This window comes from Quercus suber, unplaced genomic scaffold (assembly GCF_002906115.3).
Source record: "Quercus suber isolate HL8 unplaced genomic scaffold, Cork oak 2.0 scaffold_361, whole genome shotgun sequence".
NCBI lineage: Eukaryota > Viridiplantae > Streptophyta > Magnoliopsida > Fagales > Fagaceae > Quercus > Quercus suber.
In genome coordinates this window covers 206,564-223,969 of record NW_027069813.1, presented here as the reverse complement: position 1 = coordinate 223,969, position 17,406 = coordinate 206,564, and the positions used below count along the sequence as shown (strand labels likewise).

The 17,406-nt window shown below is 34.9% G+C and overlaps 2 protein-coding genes across 2 annotated transcripts; both read right to left on the bottom strand.

Moving 5' to 3' along the window:
- Window positions 1–660: 660 nt before the first annotated feature.
- On the bottom strand, window positions 661–2,907 carry LOC136061887 (uncharacterized). Its single transcript, XM_065760276.1, has 3 exons — window positions 2,176–2,907; window positions 963–1,139; window positions 661–884 (listed from the first exon to the last, which is right to left on the bottom strand). Exons 1-3 carry the CDS (start codon window positions 2,459–2,461, stop codon window positions 661–663), a joined length of 687 nt encoding a protein of 228 aa, XP_065616348.1. The 5' UTR covers window positions 2,462–2,907.
- A 13,678-nt stretch (window positions 2,908–16,585) lies between these two features.
- LOC136061886 (TMV resistance protein N-like) lies at window positions 16,586–17,092 on the bottom strand. Its single transcript, XM_065760275.1, has one exon. It carries the CDS (start codon window positions 17,090–17,092, stop codon window positions 16,586–16,588), a length of 507 nt encoding a protein of 168 aa, XP_065616347.1.
- Window positions 17,093–17,406: the final 314 nt, after the last annotated feature.

Genomic DNA, 17,406 nt, shown 5'->3' with positions numbered 1-17,406 from the left:
ACCTTGGAGAAAATTCCAAGCCATCTTGGATCGTTTTGGGTGTTTTGGTAAATACTGGCCAAAATGCAAGATTTGATTGGGATGAAGTTTGGACTAAAAAAAAAAAAAAAAAAAATTCTTAAAACCTAAACAAATCTATACATATATAAAAAAAAAAAGGCCTTGATTTTTCAACAGCCTCAGCCCCTACCGTCTCCAACTGACCATGAAGAACCGTCAGCTTTTCCTCTATTTCGAGCCGCTGACGCTTCGCCTCTTCCAACTCCGCCCTCACGTCTTCAGCTCAACGTTAAGTGTGCGCACCGCCTCTTTATACTGAGCCTGTTGGTTTCGCATAGTGGCGTTGTGACTATTAACGCGAGTGACGACCCCCTCCTTGGCCACGCACCGATCCTGCAGCGCCTTCACACGAACCAAAGCCTAAAGTGACATAACCGTCAGTTAGTAAAGAGAAAAAGTTGGGCGACAGTTAAAGAGAAAGAAGTAAAACTGACGGCTTACCGAGAAAGGTCGAACAAGGCTGACGACCCCAGTTCCTCCGTCCTAGCTGATCGCAAGGATCCATGTCCGTCGGCTTTATGAGTGCTTGGATGGCCTCGACGGCAAAGTCCTTGTGCATCAGCAGGCTCTGAGGTCCCTGCAGGATGGGACCAGAAGAGGTCATGACGCCCTTCCAGCTCCATGACCCGACGTAGGGGGCGACTTCACAGGAGTGACGGTTTGTCTCTTCGGCGGACGGATGACCACTCCGTCAGTCTTCCTCTTCTGGGAGCCCTTAGCAACGGTCCTGGGGACAGATGTAGACGTCGCCTCACCCTTAGCTTTCTTCTCCTCCCGCTGACGGGCAGCAGCGGCCTTAATTCGTTCCTTAGCAGCATCCATTTCTGCAGAAGGCAAACAAAAGCAAACATAAGGGAAAGCGACGGCTAGAAGTTTAAAAGCTGACGGATAAGTAGACTCACGGTGACGAGCAAAATCTTCCAACCTACGAGCTTCGGGCGTTGGTTCGGGACCCCCACAATATGTGTAAAGAGTATCGAGGGTAATTAAGTCCCGGCACGAGCGCTCTCCTATGGGTATCTCCAAAAGCCGACGGATGAAGTCTTCTTGCTCGTCAGTTATCGATGGACGAGCGAAAGCTGAAAAAAATTGGCTGCGTTAGTATTTTTTCAAAAATAAAAATATATATAACGGACGGGGATAAAGGGTGACGACTAAACCTGACTCCTTAACAAACCCCAAGTATTGTCAAAACAACCATGGGGAATTGTTTCCCATTCATCCTGACGGCACACCCAGTCCGTCCCCTCTACGAAAAAGAACCTACTCTTCCAGGCTCTATTAGAATCTGGCATTTCAGACACCAGCCTTAAATCCTTCTCCCTGACGGCGAAATGATACATCCCTCTTGATGAAGAAAGGTGACGAGGTCTATAACAATAAAGAATTCATCCAAGGTAAGCTGACGATGACCGCCGCTTAAACGACCCCATAACACCTCGGCACTTATAAAAATTCTCCAGGAGTTTGGGGCAATCTGACTAATTGAGATGCCAAGGTGATCAGCTAACTGACGGTGCAAAGCCGTCAGGGGCAATCTCAACCCGGCAGCAAACATGGCGTCATACATACCGACGTCTGCAGTTCTTCCCGTGTAACACTTCTCACCCTCCATAGGCAGACGGATGGGAATATGGTCAGGAATTTGAAAACGGGTACGTAGTTCATTAAAAATTTTAAGCGTCATCTTTGGGGAGAATTTGTTTACAGCCCAGTCCTTAGGAAGGATGAAGGGACGGCTACCTTCAGGACCTACAGAATCCCCTTCACTAGACTCCTCGACGCCTTCATCCCCGTCGCTGTTCCCCCCTAATTCAACTTCACTCTTCGCCTACTTCTTCCTCCTGGCCGCCGTTCCCTTGACTTTCCATTTCTTCGACGGCAACATGTGCTGACGTCTCCCTCTCTGACGACCAGGAGGAACTCTCAGACTCACTACTTGAGCCTGAACCAAACACCTCGTCGTAGCCCGCTCCTTCGCGGACCGACGACTGATCACTCGACATCTACCTACAAGTGACGGGTGTAAACTAAGCACCTAGGATGACGACCCACTTAAAAAAAAAAAAAGAAGAAAAAAGAGAAATTGAAAGTATGCAAGAAAGGGAAACTTACAAGTTTTGGAGTGACGGTTGAAAAAGCGACGGCGGGAACGTTGGTAGAGCTGACGGAATATGGGCGACGGATGTGCTCTCCAGGATTCAGGTGAATGAAATAGTGAAAATGAGGAAAGGGACCACATATATATATGAGCTAAACGCACGGAAGACGAAGCGACGCCCACGTCCAGACACGAAGCCAATCCAAGCACGCCACCTGTCTTAGCATTTAATGCTAAAAATGTCAGCAATAATAAATTCTTCTCTTGAATCAAAGCAGCAGGTAGTGACGAATACTCCATAACCCGTCAGGTACAGCCGACGGAGATATGGAGTAGGGGGCAACTGATATGGAAGAATTATGACTGGCGCCATGAGCTTAACCCGTCAGCTTGTGCTCTGGCTGACGGGTCAAGTTGTGACGTAAACTGAACAATAAAATGCATGCTGACTAAAACAAGACAAAACCGACGGGCTGAACGAAGTGTGAAACTGACGCTAAGCTGAAGGGAAGTGCAGGCTGACGGCTTAGAAGCTGACGACTCCACGCAGACCATGACTTGGTCACCACGCATAGGTTTTAGGGAGATTGCTTGTGTTCCACGCCCAGAATCAGAGTCCTATAAGGAAAGGATTCCGCAATCTACGCGCATAAGGATTCCTATAAGGAAAAGACTTCTACTCCAAGAAAGAAAGGTCCACCCTTTACTACTATAAAAGCCCCAATACCCTCATAAGTCGAGGTACGCATAATTAACCCTCTCTAGCACTCTAGAGTTGAAAGAAGTTCTAACTTGACCTTCGGAGGGTATTTGGCCGGCACCACACGGTGCTCTCTGTGAGGTCCTTTTCTTTTTCATTGTGCAGGTGTTGTTTTTGAGCGTACACGCGTCGTGCAACTCACTGGTGAGATTTCGGCATCATCAAACTTAGAAGTTCATGAAATAGTTTTGAGTAGCCATGAATACCGTTAGATGAATTTGAAAAATTAAACAAGAAATATTTTAGGTTATATGCGAAATTGGTACTTTACAATTTCAAATTTTTTAATAGAATTTATTATTTTCATCATAATTTGCAATATTGCAATTATTGAATCAATCAGATGGGAATAGCTTGACTTAATAGTTGACCTCCAAGTGTCTTAAAGGTCTCCAATTTCACACCCTCTTTTGAAGAAAAAAAAAGATTTATATATATATATATATATTGAATCAATCAAGTGGGAATAGCTTGACTTAATAGTTGACCTCCAAGTGTCTTAAGGGTCTCCCATTTCACACCCTATTTTGAAGAAAAAAAAAAAAATATATATATATATATATATATTCTCAACTTTATTGTCTTACTACTTTTATCTCCCATGATCTCTCTCTAGCATATATAACGATTTTACACCATTTTGGACACCGTATATTTTTGGCTTCAAAAGTTAGGTTTGTTTATCCAAAGAATTCAAGATGTTCTTCATTCGACTTCTCCTTGCTTCAGCTCTCACCTTTTGCTTCACAAGTTTTGTTTTTGGAGCCACTGTATTGGTAGATGATGAAAGTATGTTCTCACTCTCTCTCACGCACACACAGTTGTGTATATGTCTATATGATAGCTTGAGTTTCTTTTTTTTCTTTTTCTTTTCTTTTCTATTTCTATAAAATATTGTTTCCATGTGTATGGAATGGAACTCAAATTTGGTAGAAAATATTCACAAGTATAATTGATTTGATTTTCATTTTAACCTTACTAATATATATATATATATATATTTCGGCGATGATAACGCTGCACAGTACAAGCTTTACGTGATATAGCGAAGACTTTGCGGAAGACGGACTGGAATTTCAATGTAGATCCATGCAGTGCACAATCTGGATGGGTCAAAAATGTAGATAATGCTGTTAACTGCAATTGCAGTATCCCCAATACCACCGGCTGCCATGTTGTCAGCATGTATGCTCTCTTTCTCTCTCTCTCTCTCTTTCTCATACTACGTGCACCAAACATTTATTTATCTGCCAAACCATTGAAGTACGTGTTATTGCCAAACCATTAGAGTGCGAGCGTGGTCGGATGATTTATTTTGTCCAAAAATATAACTATGCATATAAAAATGTGATTTTTAACCTCATCCAAAATAAATAAATAAATGTGATTTTTAACAACTAAGCATTTTATTTCGTTACCAATCTATTTTGACATATCGTTTTGGCAATAGAAATATATGTTTGTGTTATATATATATATAATATTTCATATCTTATTACTATAGAAAAAAATTCATAAAAGTTATTATTTTTAATACATTTATAAAAATTATTATTTTAAAATTGCCTAATCAATTCATTTAAATTATTATTTTTATTTAATTAAAGTACTAATTAAGCTTATGCAACAATAAAACAACTGAAATAAGACTCTGCGGTGGTTTTAATATTTCAGCTAGCATGCTACCCAAGCCAACTCCATCTCTAACACATTTTTCCCCCGCCTACCCGTTTCACTTTTTTATCATATTTATTTACTTTTTTTTTTCTTGATTTTTGTCCTCCACACACATCTTCCAAGTCTCTTACCCTTCCACTTTTCCACTTCTCATTGTTAAATATCTTCTCATCTATATCATTTCTTTCATTTAATGTTTTGGTTTTCTTTATGTTCATCCCCAACCCAGGCCAGTACTTGTACCAGGCAATACTTGTACCTCATTTTTCACTCTCAGTTTCCTCATTAGCAAGTAGCAACTTGCCGTGCATTATGGTCTCATCGTCAGCCTTTTTTTTTTTATATATGTATAGATTTGTTTAGGTTTTAAGAATTTTTTTTTTTTTTTTTTTTAGTCCAAACTTCATCCCAATCAAATCTTGCATTTTGGCCAGTATTTACCAAAACACCCAAAACGATCCAAGATGGCTTGGAATTTTCTCCAAGGTGAAATGGAGGGGGGTTGGGGGGTTTACCATTCCGGTTTGTTTACCGGTATGGTATTTTTCATCCATTTCGGCCGAAACGAAACAAAATTCATAACATTGGATAAAAATAGTGTTATTAGTGAGGTTAATTGCTGGTTGAAAAAAAAAATATTATTAGTGATACCATGTAAAAATGATGTTACATGAGTTATAACCTATTGTTTTACTAAGTTGCAAAGTTCTTCATATCAAAAAGGGAAAAAAAAAGTTGCAAAGCTAAAATAATATACAACAATTTNCAATCAACTAAACTTACACAAACAAAGCAAGATGTGAGTTAAGATTATAAAGCAAGATATTATGGGGAAGTTTGATATGATGAATCAAAATAGGTAATTGTTTGCCATTGAGAATTGTAAATTTTGAGAGTTATCTATTCTCAAAAGGTTATATTATTTTTGTTCAAATATCTTAACTTTTATATTTATATCATGTTTTAGACTACTCAATATATATTTTCATGTTGGTACACTAAAAAGGAACGTACATTTAAGAGGAATTTTAAAAGATCATCATCGTCTATGGATTAAATGTTTTAGGATAAGTTTCCTAAGTCTGCCCAAAGTATGGAGCCACGATGAGGAAGCAATTGAATTACCTAGGCAAACAAAGTACTTGAGAGATACTGTGCCGCTCTACATCGGCCACCACCTAACCTTTGAGGCTTGGATCACCCTAGCACCTCAAAAAGACTTTTGGCAAAGATATTGCATGCCAATCTGACCTTGGGTAGGTATTACAAACCTAGATTTAAAGTGTGATCCTCTTAAGGGAATATCATGGGAAATATTTATCCATGTGACACCCATTTATCTTGAAATTGGTGACAAGTGTCATAAGATCCAAAATGGTTAAGATTCAGGGGCTATTTGGTACATAATTTTAAACACATATTTTCAGTTTTCAAACAACATTACACGCATTTTCACACACTTTTTCACCCACACGTATTTCCAAAAAAACTGAAAACTGTTATTTATACACACGTACCAAACGGGCCCTCGAATTTCCTAAAAATCTAGGCCTATAAATAGTGGTAGATTTGACTTCATTTATAATAACAAATAGAAAACATCAAGACTGTATTCACTAGATAATAATTGGTAAGATGAAGTTGACTAATGGCCATAAGATTTTTTTCCCCTAATTTTTCACACGTAATTTTCCCTATTATAAATATCTTAATATTTATATCTATATTTATACCATTAGTGTTGGTTTAGAAATAGCATATTTAGTGGGTTCTAGCTAATTTAACTGGTAAAGTTTTTGATAATTGAATAAGAGATCTAGAGTTCAATCTCCGCCTACACCAAAGACTAATTAGTATCTTTGTCTGATGATAAAGAGCTATCATTAATAGTAGACGTCATAGGTTGAAAATTTCTCCCAAAAAAAAAAAAAAAAAAAAAAAAAAAAAAAAAGAAGAGAAGTTCAACAGTCTTCAATGATGCAGTTCTTGGAATAAGTGCCAATAACAAAGCTAATCTATAGCTAGCAATATATACAATTTAGAAATGTATATGCCAAAGGAAAGCAAAAAAGATAATGCAGCAATGGACAAAACTAGGATTAGGAAAAAAGACAATGACATACAGGTAATCAAAAGAAAATTTAGGAATTAGTTTGGATTCATTGACTTAGAAAATTTTTGAATCCTTCACATTCCTTCAACCTTCCAGGTCACTTTCACTAGATTCCTGACATTCCAAGTACTCCTCACAATCAGAGTCACCATGGGCCATAAATTTTGAGTGTTTCAATCCTTTGTGGGTGTTGTAGGTCATTAGAGCTTCCTTCTCCACTGGGTACAACTCCATCATAATCATGACGGGTTTCCTTGGCTTTGTTACCTTCTGCTTCCACCACTTAATTGTCGAAATTTTGAGGGAGAACATCCAAGCCCTTATGAGGAATGATGCTGTTGTTTCTACTATGAGCCATAACTCGGTTGAGATCTTCAATGTCTTTCTTGTATACCATAGGCAACCCGCATTTCTTCACCTCCAAGTCTGGGCCAATTCCAAAATAAATGTTAATTCGATTGAATCCATTTGAATCACATTACCACAATGATTTTCTCTCTCCCTCGGGGTAGAATTAAGGAAGCAAATAAAGTAGCCAAATATGATCCGATAAAACAACAATATTGCCAATGGCTAGAGCAAAAGACTTGCGCTTTCCATTGGTTGTCAACCAACAGAAAAGTGAATTGTGATTGTGATTAGAACAAAATACAGCACAAACAGCAATCCCTATCCACTCATTACACAATTGAGAATAAGATTCTTTTATATTCACTTCAACTCCTATACTTTGTTGGCTAAACCACTCTGGAATTTCAGTTCCGGGAATAACAATGTCATATGCACTAAGCATATAAGACAAGATATTGAGAAGTCCTTAAGGCATGACTGTTAGACCTTAACAAGCCAAAGAAGACAAAGAGAGAATGAGAGAAAGAGACCTGAAGGTGTAGGTCCTTGACGGGACTACCATCCACATCAAGGACCCTAATGCTGAGGAAGTTCCATTAGGAACGAACATAAGGTGCTTTTTTATCACTGCAAAAAACATGTGAATAAAGTCTTGATTGACAACTAGTTTACTGCAATCAGAAAGATAGTCTTCGCTCAATTAAAGAATTTGGTTGCAATATATCTGGAATAGTTTCCAAGAGGTACAACCATATCCATTAATGTAACCATTATTTAATGGAAGCATTGGCAACGATCGAAGAGTCATGCAATTCTACACTCATAAATATATCAAAAAGGATAGTTAAGCAATGCTTTCTGGAAGGCAACCAAAATTATTTCCACTTAGATCTAAATGTTTTAAAGAGAATAAGCAACTAATACCATCAAGGATTGCATTGAGATTGCAATAACTTATATCCAAATGGGTCAAAGAACACAATCCCGATAGAGAAGTCAATACCAAGCTAGAGGGAATTGAAGAACATATAAGTCTTGTAGATGTTCCAATCACATCAAACTTCTCTACACTTTTAGTTGTCACCAAGTTCTCTAATAGTTTTCTAAGCTTTGTGCGTACAGAAAGTTCAAGATTTTCAAGTGACTTCATATTAAAAGAAGTGTTAGGAAGAGACATAAGATTTTTGCAATCTCTTGCACTCAATGAAGCATGACTTGTTAAATTCCCAATTGATATAGGTAAGTTTGTAATACCAGTGCTATCCAAGTAAAGCTCTAATACACGTTTCATGTTTTTCCCAAACTCGGGAATTCTTTTTTTATCTTTGAGCAACCAGAAAAAATAAGAATCTCAAGAGACTCTATTGCAAACTTTTTTCGAAGACTTCTGAGATTTTTGCAACCTTTTAGATTAAGATGAGTAAGCCTTTCAAGAAAATTGATTGATGTTAGAATCTTACATAAGTTTATACAATCTTCAAGATCCAATTTCTCAAGAACTGGGACTTCACTGAAATCTGGGGTTTCAATAAGTTCTAGAGAATTTTTTAATTCAATGAATTTCAACCTTCCAAAAAACTGCAAAAGCAAGAAAAAAAAAATAAAACAATTAGCTTCCACAAAGTGTTACAGTTTAATGAAACTTAAAAATTAAAAAAATTAAAAATAAATAAATAAATAAATAATTGTATAAGGGTTCCTAGGTTACCTTTGTTCCTTCCCAAAGTCATTCAATGTAGCTGCAATTCAAGCAAAGTTTAACAAGCTCATTTGATTGGAAATCTGATGGCAAAGATTTTGAAGGGTACCCAATACCAACTCCAATCAAAAAATCTTATGCTATTAGGAAGATGTTTGGGATCATGAATTAGTTTAACACCATGAATTTGGAGCACTTGTAGATAATTCATCCTTGAAAAGGACTTAGGATTCCAATATGCCAATTTGGGGTCAAATAATTCTAATACTATGCTTCGAACCACCTCTGTTCCCTACACAATTAGGAAAAAGGGATTAGTGTAAGTAGAAAAGCATAGAACTATTATAATTTAAAATGCTTTTCTTAAAGCAAAAAATATAATAAAGTATTTTCTCTTGTTATTTAAGAATACCATCATATTGTATCTCGTGTCAGCATATCATTAATGTATTTATACAACCATAATCTAGTACGCTTCCCAACTATAATGGACTCCTGACAAACTCTGTCCCTAGCCATTTCTTGTACAATTACACATCCATAATTGTTGGTAATGCAATTTTATGAGAGATTTATCAATAAGAACCCTTAATCCAATTTTAGGGTAAATAGGAAGATAATTTAGTATGTTCATGATGCTTTCTTGATTCTTGTGATTTAAGAAACACCTAATATTTTTATTGCTTGTAGTCCATCAAAGCTTATTTGAAGTCTATTAAGGATGTTTCTTTTAGGAAATTTTTTGAGCCTATGTAATTCACTTATCCATTAATATCTACTTTTATTAAATAAAAAAGAACCCAAAACTTCAATGGCTAAAGGAAGGCCATTAGTATAATGTACAAAGGCTTGGGATAGTTGAAGATAATCTTCAATAGGATTCTCTTTTCCAAAAACTTTCAAATTAAAAATATGTAAAGCTTCATCATAATTCAATCTTTCAACCTCATATATTGCATCTACTTCATGTGTATTTAGCAAATGCATATCTCTTGTTGCTATGATAACTCTACTCCCTGCACCAAACCAATCATGCCCCCCAACTAATTTTTTTAGTTGGTGTAATTCACTTACATCATCAAGAACAAGAATAATTTTTTTATGCCGTAACTTATTCTTGAGCATGAGAACTCCTATATCAACATCTTGCATACTCATACTTTTATCCAAAATTTGAGTAATAAGTTGTTGTTGCAGTGGAACTAGACCATCTTTTTTAGAAACTTTCCCATCATTATCAAGAAAACAACAAGCTTCAAATATATTAGACACCATACGAAAAACAATTCTTGCTAGAGTTGTTTTACCCATCCCTCCCGTCCCCCAAACCCCTATGATGCGAACATTGCTTGACCCTGTAGCCAAAGATGACATGAGTCTTTCCCATCAAGAAATTATTCCTAGGAAGTCTTTGGTATCTTCTAAGAATGAATTTCTAAATTTATGCCACAACTCTTCCACAATGTTTTGGACAATGTATGACTCAAGTCTACAATGAAGAGACAATAACATGCTATTAGTTTAAACTGCCAATAAATATGTCCAAAAAAAAGAAGTAGAAATTCAGTGTTCTATTCTATTGAATGAAACAAAAAATTGTAAATTAATTGGCTCAAGACAAAATTGAAAGAACTGTGTACGTTTATGTTGTTTTGATTAAGGTTCAAAACAAGATCAAAGATAAGAAATATATTTTTTTGAATGTTTAAATCAAAGAAATATGTCAGATTGGATTACTGATTACCTATATTGTACATACCACCCAAATAGATTAGTCACTTCTCTTAATGCATCTTTCCACGTTTGCACCTTCTCTATGTTCTCCTTAAAACATTCTTCATGTTCAATAAAGGCTTGAGCAAAGGTTCCAATCTGTTTCCGTACATTAGATGGATCCATATTGTATAAAGTTGGCAAAACAATCATTCCTTTCTCTTTCATACATTCAATGATCTTTGCAAGTTCCTCCAAACACCAAGTAGAAGTTGCAAAGTTTTTTGAGAGTATGACAATTGCAAATCTATATTTTTCTATTGCTTTAAAGAGCTCTACTAATATATATTTTCCTCTCTCAAGATTTTCATCATCTCTAAAGGTTATGATGCCCTTCTTTTTCAAGGCTGCATGTAGTTGGCCAATGAGACTATTATGGGTGTCCTCGCCTCTAAAATTGAGAAAAACATCATTTGACCATAAAGCCTCTGAAGTTATTCGTCCCACGTCTTCACCTGAGAATGCATGACTCAATTTATACCATAATTCTCTCACAATGTCTTGGATAATTTTTGGCTCAGGGCTGCAATTAGGAGAGCATAATATGTGGTGAGTTTACACCAGCATTATTTGATGCGGGAGATGTAAAAAGATTATTATTTAATGTTATTTATGTTTGCAAATCAATTGTACTTTTATATTTTAGGTTCTATTAGTATTTTAATTTGGAAACAATATTATTTTTGTAATAAGGCAATTAGAATTTCCTAGCCAATTAGAACTAGGATTTAGCAATCTTTTATAAGCAACTTATTGTACTCCTTAAGGAGGTAGTTGATATTTTGATGAATGAAAAAAATAGCCGTTTGGTCTTTCTTTGGTCTGGTGCTGACTCCAGGTCTACTCTAGGTGCTGACTCCCAGTGGTTTCCCCGCTTGATGCTAACTTCAAGCAAGACCTTAGTGCTGACTCTTATGTCATATCCCTTTATTTTATTGTTGTTTCAATTTAGTTATGGTTGTCCTGCGTCAATTTTGGTATCAGAGCAAACACCGATATGTTGGAAGCATTGTCACAATCAATCCAGAACCAAAAAAATCACAAAAAATAAATAAATAAATAATCCCTCACCGTTGTGTTTTTCTCCACCAGAGAGTTGTCTCTATCATTTTTCTACTTGGTACAAGAAAGTTGTCATACAGTTGTGTTTCCCATTAAAAAAAACGCAGATTTTGAAGCCAACTAGAAACCTCTAGTCTAGAACCCACAATGAAGTCTCCAAATCCCTTGCAACCATAAAGAGAGAAGAGAAATAAAAGCCCATTGCTGCCGTCACACCACACCACCACCAACAAATGCCCACAGTCAGATCTGGTCAAATTCTTTCACGAAGTTTGCTTAGCACACCAACACCATCACCTTTGTTCTGCGCCGCTGCAAGCCCACCAAACTCATGAGAGCCGTGGTCAAGACTTCGCTGAACCCAATTGCGACACCAAGCTCAACCCGATTATGTAAGGTAACTCATAAATAGCCTGTGTTAAAATCGTAAAATCCCAGTACACTTCTCTTTGCAATACCCAATCCATATGACCTCACGTGATACATAGCCCTTGACCGGACCCACTTCATTAAAAAGACCCCAGGTCTAGCTTTATACCCAAATCCTTAAGCTCCAGTTTAAAATAAAGAAATCAATCAATACAGCCTTTTGCCTTCAATTGACAAACCATCAGCCCCACCAAACCCACTCATCACTAGCATTCCAACCGTCAGGTTTTACTTGGTAAGGCCACGACAGTGCCTTCTTTAGTGGGCTATATTTATTAAGTCAAGTTGGCAAAATCTTTTTGCCCAATTAGCTATGGTAATATCAGAAGCACCTTATTTTGATGGTTGAAAAACTAATCCACAAGATTTTGTCAACTAGATAAATGGGATAAAGCAATTCTTTGAGCAAGCAAATTTTGCAAATAACAAAAAGGTTAGGTATGCAAAGTTAAAGTTAAGAGGTGAAGTACAAATGTTTTGGGAGGAACTTGAATATCTCCGCTATCTAAAGTATGAACCTGCCATTAGTGTGTGGGAAGATATGAAAGCAAAGCTTTGTGATAAGTATTTGTCACCATACTTACGAGCTATGTATCTACCACAATCTCAGTGTAGTACTTTTCAGATTGAAGCAAAGAGTATGAATTCTTATCCCATTTCATGTCCTCAGTGCAGTTTTGAACAATCTACCAAGGAATTAAATGAATTATCTACCAAGGAATTAATGGAATTATCTGAAAAGCTCATGAAAAATGTTCAAGACATGATTGCTTAAATGAAGCAAATGAAGACTCAAATTGATTCAATAGGGAAACCAAGGATAATTGATCACAATGAAATTATTGCTGCCCCCATAGAAGACAACATTAATGATGATATGTTGGTAGTGGAGAAACCTCAAGTGACACCAAAGCCTAATGTTGACAAAGACGTACAAGCCTTGGCAAGTGTTGCTTTAACATGTGTGCAAGGAAACGAATCTATTGAAAAACAACAAGGTGAAGAGATGGTTTCTAAAGAGAGTATTATGTTAGAGGGTGCACATGATGTGATAGTGGAAGCTAATGAATTTGCTTTTGATCAGCCTTCCACGGTGCATGAAGACAAACAGTTTGCTAAAGTGAAGAAAGTGGATAACATAGTGCTTCCAATGGTTCAAGATAAGATTATGTTGATTCCACACATTGATTTTATTATTCCAGAAAAGTTTGACATGGTGGAATTCAAGGTTTTTCTTTTCTCTATGCTCCTTAGGGTGATTCTAGATTTGAAGCAAGTGTTACTTATCAGCATCCTAATCCTTCAATACTTTAGAACTCGAGGTCGAGTTTTCTCCAACCAGAGGAGAATGATGTGGGAGATGCAAGAAGATTATTATTTATTGTTATTTATATTTGCAAATCAATTGTATTTTTATGTTTTAAGTCATATTAACTTATTGGGCTATTAGTATTTTAATTTGGAAGCAAGATTATTTTTATAATAAGGCAATTAGAGTTTCCTAGCCAATTAGAACTACGGTTTGGCAATCCTTTACAAGCAAACTATTGCACTCCTTGAGGAGGTAGTTGATATTTTGATAAATGAAAAAAATGGTCGTTTGGTCTTTCTTTGGTCTGGTGTTGACTCCAGGTCTACCCTAAGTGTTGACTCCTAGTGGTTTCCTTGATTGGTACTGACTCTTAGGTTATATCCCTTTATTTTATTGTTGTTTCAATTTTGTTCTGGTTGCCCTGCATCAGCATTAAATTCAGGTCATATCTAGTCCACAAAACTCCCACTTTTGCAAGGTCTAAGTGAGGTCATGGTTGGCATTAAATAGGACCAAAAAAAAAAAAAACAAAAAAATTAGAAATCTAGTGTCCTACTATGTTGATTGAAAATTAATTGGCTCAAGACAATTAAACAAAATACAAACACTTATGCGGGTTAAGTTTCAAAACAAGGCTATAAATGAGAGGAGTGTTATTATTATTATTATTACTAGTTGCAGACTCGCGCGTTGCACGTGATAATTTTTTAAGTAAAATACTATTTTAGTTCCTAGAATTTATAAAGATTTTAAAAAAAAAAAATATATATATATATATATAGTTTTATCATATTTTTCATAATCTTGTCTATAATGTTTTTTTACCATTATCACATATTTATTGGTTGATGATTTGCATAACATAGAAATTAAATAAGAGGAAGAAATATTCATTAGATCTTTTTAAGTCATGGTGTATGAAGATTATGATTATATATATATATATAAGGTTAAATGAAATGTCAAAAAATAAGATTATAAAATTTTCCAACTTTATTTCTAATATAATTTCTAAATTACTGAAGAACATCTTATTTTTAGTTATGATAGGAATTATAATTTCTCTAGTTAGAGTTTGATTAGTTTAAGTTTAAATTTTGTATTATATTATTTTTTATTGTTGATTACTGATTTAATTAAGTGAATGTAATGGTTGATTTTATTGCACTACAAAGTTTTCAATGTCTATTGTATAACCATCTCTATTTTATTTCTTACTCCTCTTGACCACCTTTTTATAATTGTGATTGCAAAAACTGTAAAGATGTTCACCTACAAATATCATAATGATCAAAATAAATAAAACCCATTATACAAAATTTTGACATCTAAATAAATAAAATAAAAAATAAAAAAGCAGCACCTAGTGTTGCATTCAATTCTTAAAAGTGTAATTTTTGATGTGGATACCTAAAGTGAATCATCGAATATTCACCTTTTTGATTCTTTGAAACCATAAAAGACGGGAAGAACAAAAGGAGGAGATAATGACTAAGANTATATAGTATTTATCATATTTTTCATAATCTTGTCTATAATGTTTTTTACCATTATCACATATTTATTGGTTGATGATTTGCATAACATAGAAATAAATAAGAGGAAGAATATTCATTAGATCTTTTAAGTCATGGTGTATGAAGATTATGATTATATATATATATATATATATAGGTTAAATGAAATGTCAAAAAATAAGATTACAAAATTTTCCAACTTTATTTCTAATATAATTTCTAAATTACTGAAGAACATCTTATTTTTAGTTATGATAGGAATTATAATTTCTCTAGTTAGAGTTTGATTAGTTTAAGTTTAAATTTTGTATTATATTATTTTTTTGTTGATTACTGATTTAATTAGTGAATGTAATGGTTGATTTTATTGCACTACAAAGTTTTCAATGTCTATTGTATAACCATCTCTATTTGATTTCTTACTCCTCTTGACCACCTTTTTATAATTGTGACTGCAAAAACTGTAAAGATGTTCACCTACAAATATATCATAATGATCAAAATAAATAAAACCCATTATACAAAGTTTAACATCTAAATAAATAAATAAAAACTAAAAAGCAACACCTAGTGTTGCATTCAATTCTTAAAAGTGTAATTTTTGATGTGGATACCTAAAGTGAATCATTGAATATTCAGCTTTTTGATTCTTTGAAACCATAAAAGACGGGAAGAACAAAAGGAGGAGACAGGAAATTAACTTTGGGGGGGGGGGGGGGGAGGGGAGTTGGAACATAAAATTAATCTTTTCACTATAAAATCTAAAATAGTAATGTACGTACAATTTAATAATTCAATATATGATCCAATAAATGCTAATAAAATTATTGAATCAAAATTGACAAAAAGATTTAATATCTTTAATCAACTATGAAATGGGCAAAGTATAATGACTAAGGATTACAACAATATAACCTTAGAATAGTATTTGTCAATGACGTGTTTGGATATCCCAGGAAGACAAAATCCTTACATTTTTTTTTTCTTCGGATCATCTTCAAGGCAATAATTTAATTCCCTACAAGACAAGTCTAGAATAATGCTATTTCAAGCAATTATGAGGATAGAACCTACACATGCAGCCATATAGTCTCAAAGTTCAAAGTGGCGTGAAAAGGAGAGAGAGTTACTTGTGTAGAAAAATGTCTGCAACTGTGTGGTGATGCAGTGCCTCCAGCCTTCAATCTTACTACTGCTATGGGGCAAGTAAGCCTTAAAAGTGTTAAAATAGCTGTGCATCTCAAAATTCTGAATGTCTAATTATTTATTTATCATTAATTAGAAAGCCAAAGGTTTGAAGTTTTGAAACCGTCTTTGGAAGAAAGCCAAAGGCCTGAAGTTTTAATTGGCGTTAGCAAGCTAAAGGGCTAAAGTTTTGAAACCATGAAACACAGGGAGAGGAAAAAGAGGGGAGACAGAAAGGATTGTCGTTAAAGAGTAAAGACTATTTGGATTGGGTTTGGGCTTATGGATTGGTGGACGTATAGCATTAACTTGGGGAATTTCTTTTTAGCAATATTTTAAAATTTAGGAAAAGTATTTTAAAATTATTGGAAAAATAATGGTAATGACATGACTGTTGACGTGGCTCAATGTGAGTGTAGCAACATTAAATGCTACACTTCAGCTTTTAGTAATATATAGATATAGATTATTATTATTATTTTGATCTAAGAGGAGTGTTATTTGAATATTTAAAAGAAATAATTATGTCAAATTGGATTACTTATCCTATAAATGCCACCCTTTGAGATTGGCAACCTCTCTCATGGAAATTCTCCTTGTTTGCACCTTCTCTATGCAGTCCTTGAAACATTCTTCATGTTTTGTAGAAGCTAGAGCAAAAGGTCTCAATTGTTTCCGTACATTAGATGGATCAACATCACAAAAAATTGGCAAAATTGTTGTTCCTATATCTTTCATGCATCCAATGATTTTTGTAAGTTCATCCAAGCACCGTGTAGAAGATGCATAGTCTTTTGAGAGAATGACAATTGCAAATCTTGATTCTTCTATTACTTTTAAGAGATTTGACGAAATAGATTTTCCAATCTCAAGTTTTTCCTCGTCTCTAAAGGTGACAATGCCCCTTCTTTTCAAAGCATCATATAGAGGACTTGTAGAACTATTGAAGGTGTCCTCGTCTCTAAAACTAAGAAAAACATCATATTTCCATTGTGGTGTTGAAGAAGAAAATGATGATGAAGATGAGGCATTTTTAGTGCTCATGGAAGCCATTGGAAATATTCTGGCAGATCTTGAGCCACAATAAAGATTTAAAAAAAAAAATCAATTAAAATAGAAAAAAAAAATTAGAGAAAAACAGAACAATTTGGTTGGATTTTTCATTTCAGTGATGCATCCCAATTAAACCTAAAACAATACAAATTATGTGATATTTAAAACTATTTCCTTTTTTTTTTTTTTCTTATAAACTATTCCCTAATATGCCAACAAACTTAGCTTGTCACATTATAAGAGTATTAAAAGAAAAACATTTTTTATTTGACAATCATATTTGCTAACATACAGAAGGGAAAAAATTCAGATAA

What these genes read in the sequence shown, in the direction of transcription:
- LOC136061887 (XM_065760276.1), bottom strand. Translation starts at nt 2,461, where the DNA reads ATGGAGTATTCGTCACTACCTGCTGCTTTGATTCAAGAGAAGAATTTA. An exon ending in CAACCGTCACTCCAAAACTT is followed by an intron (nt 1,140 to 2,175) that starts GTAAGTTTCCCT and finishes AATTTTTTTCAG; the next exon opens with CTTTCGCTCGTCCATCGATA. An exon ending in GGAAGATTTTGCTCGTCACC is followed by an intron (nt 885 to 962) that starts GTGAGTCTACTT and finishes TGCCTTCTGCAG; the next exon opens with AAATGGATGCTGCTAAGGAA.
- LOC136061886 (XM_065760275.1), bottom strand. Translation starts at nt 17,092, where the DNA reads ATGGCTTCCATGAGCACTAAAAATGCCTCATCTTCATCATCATTTTCT.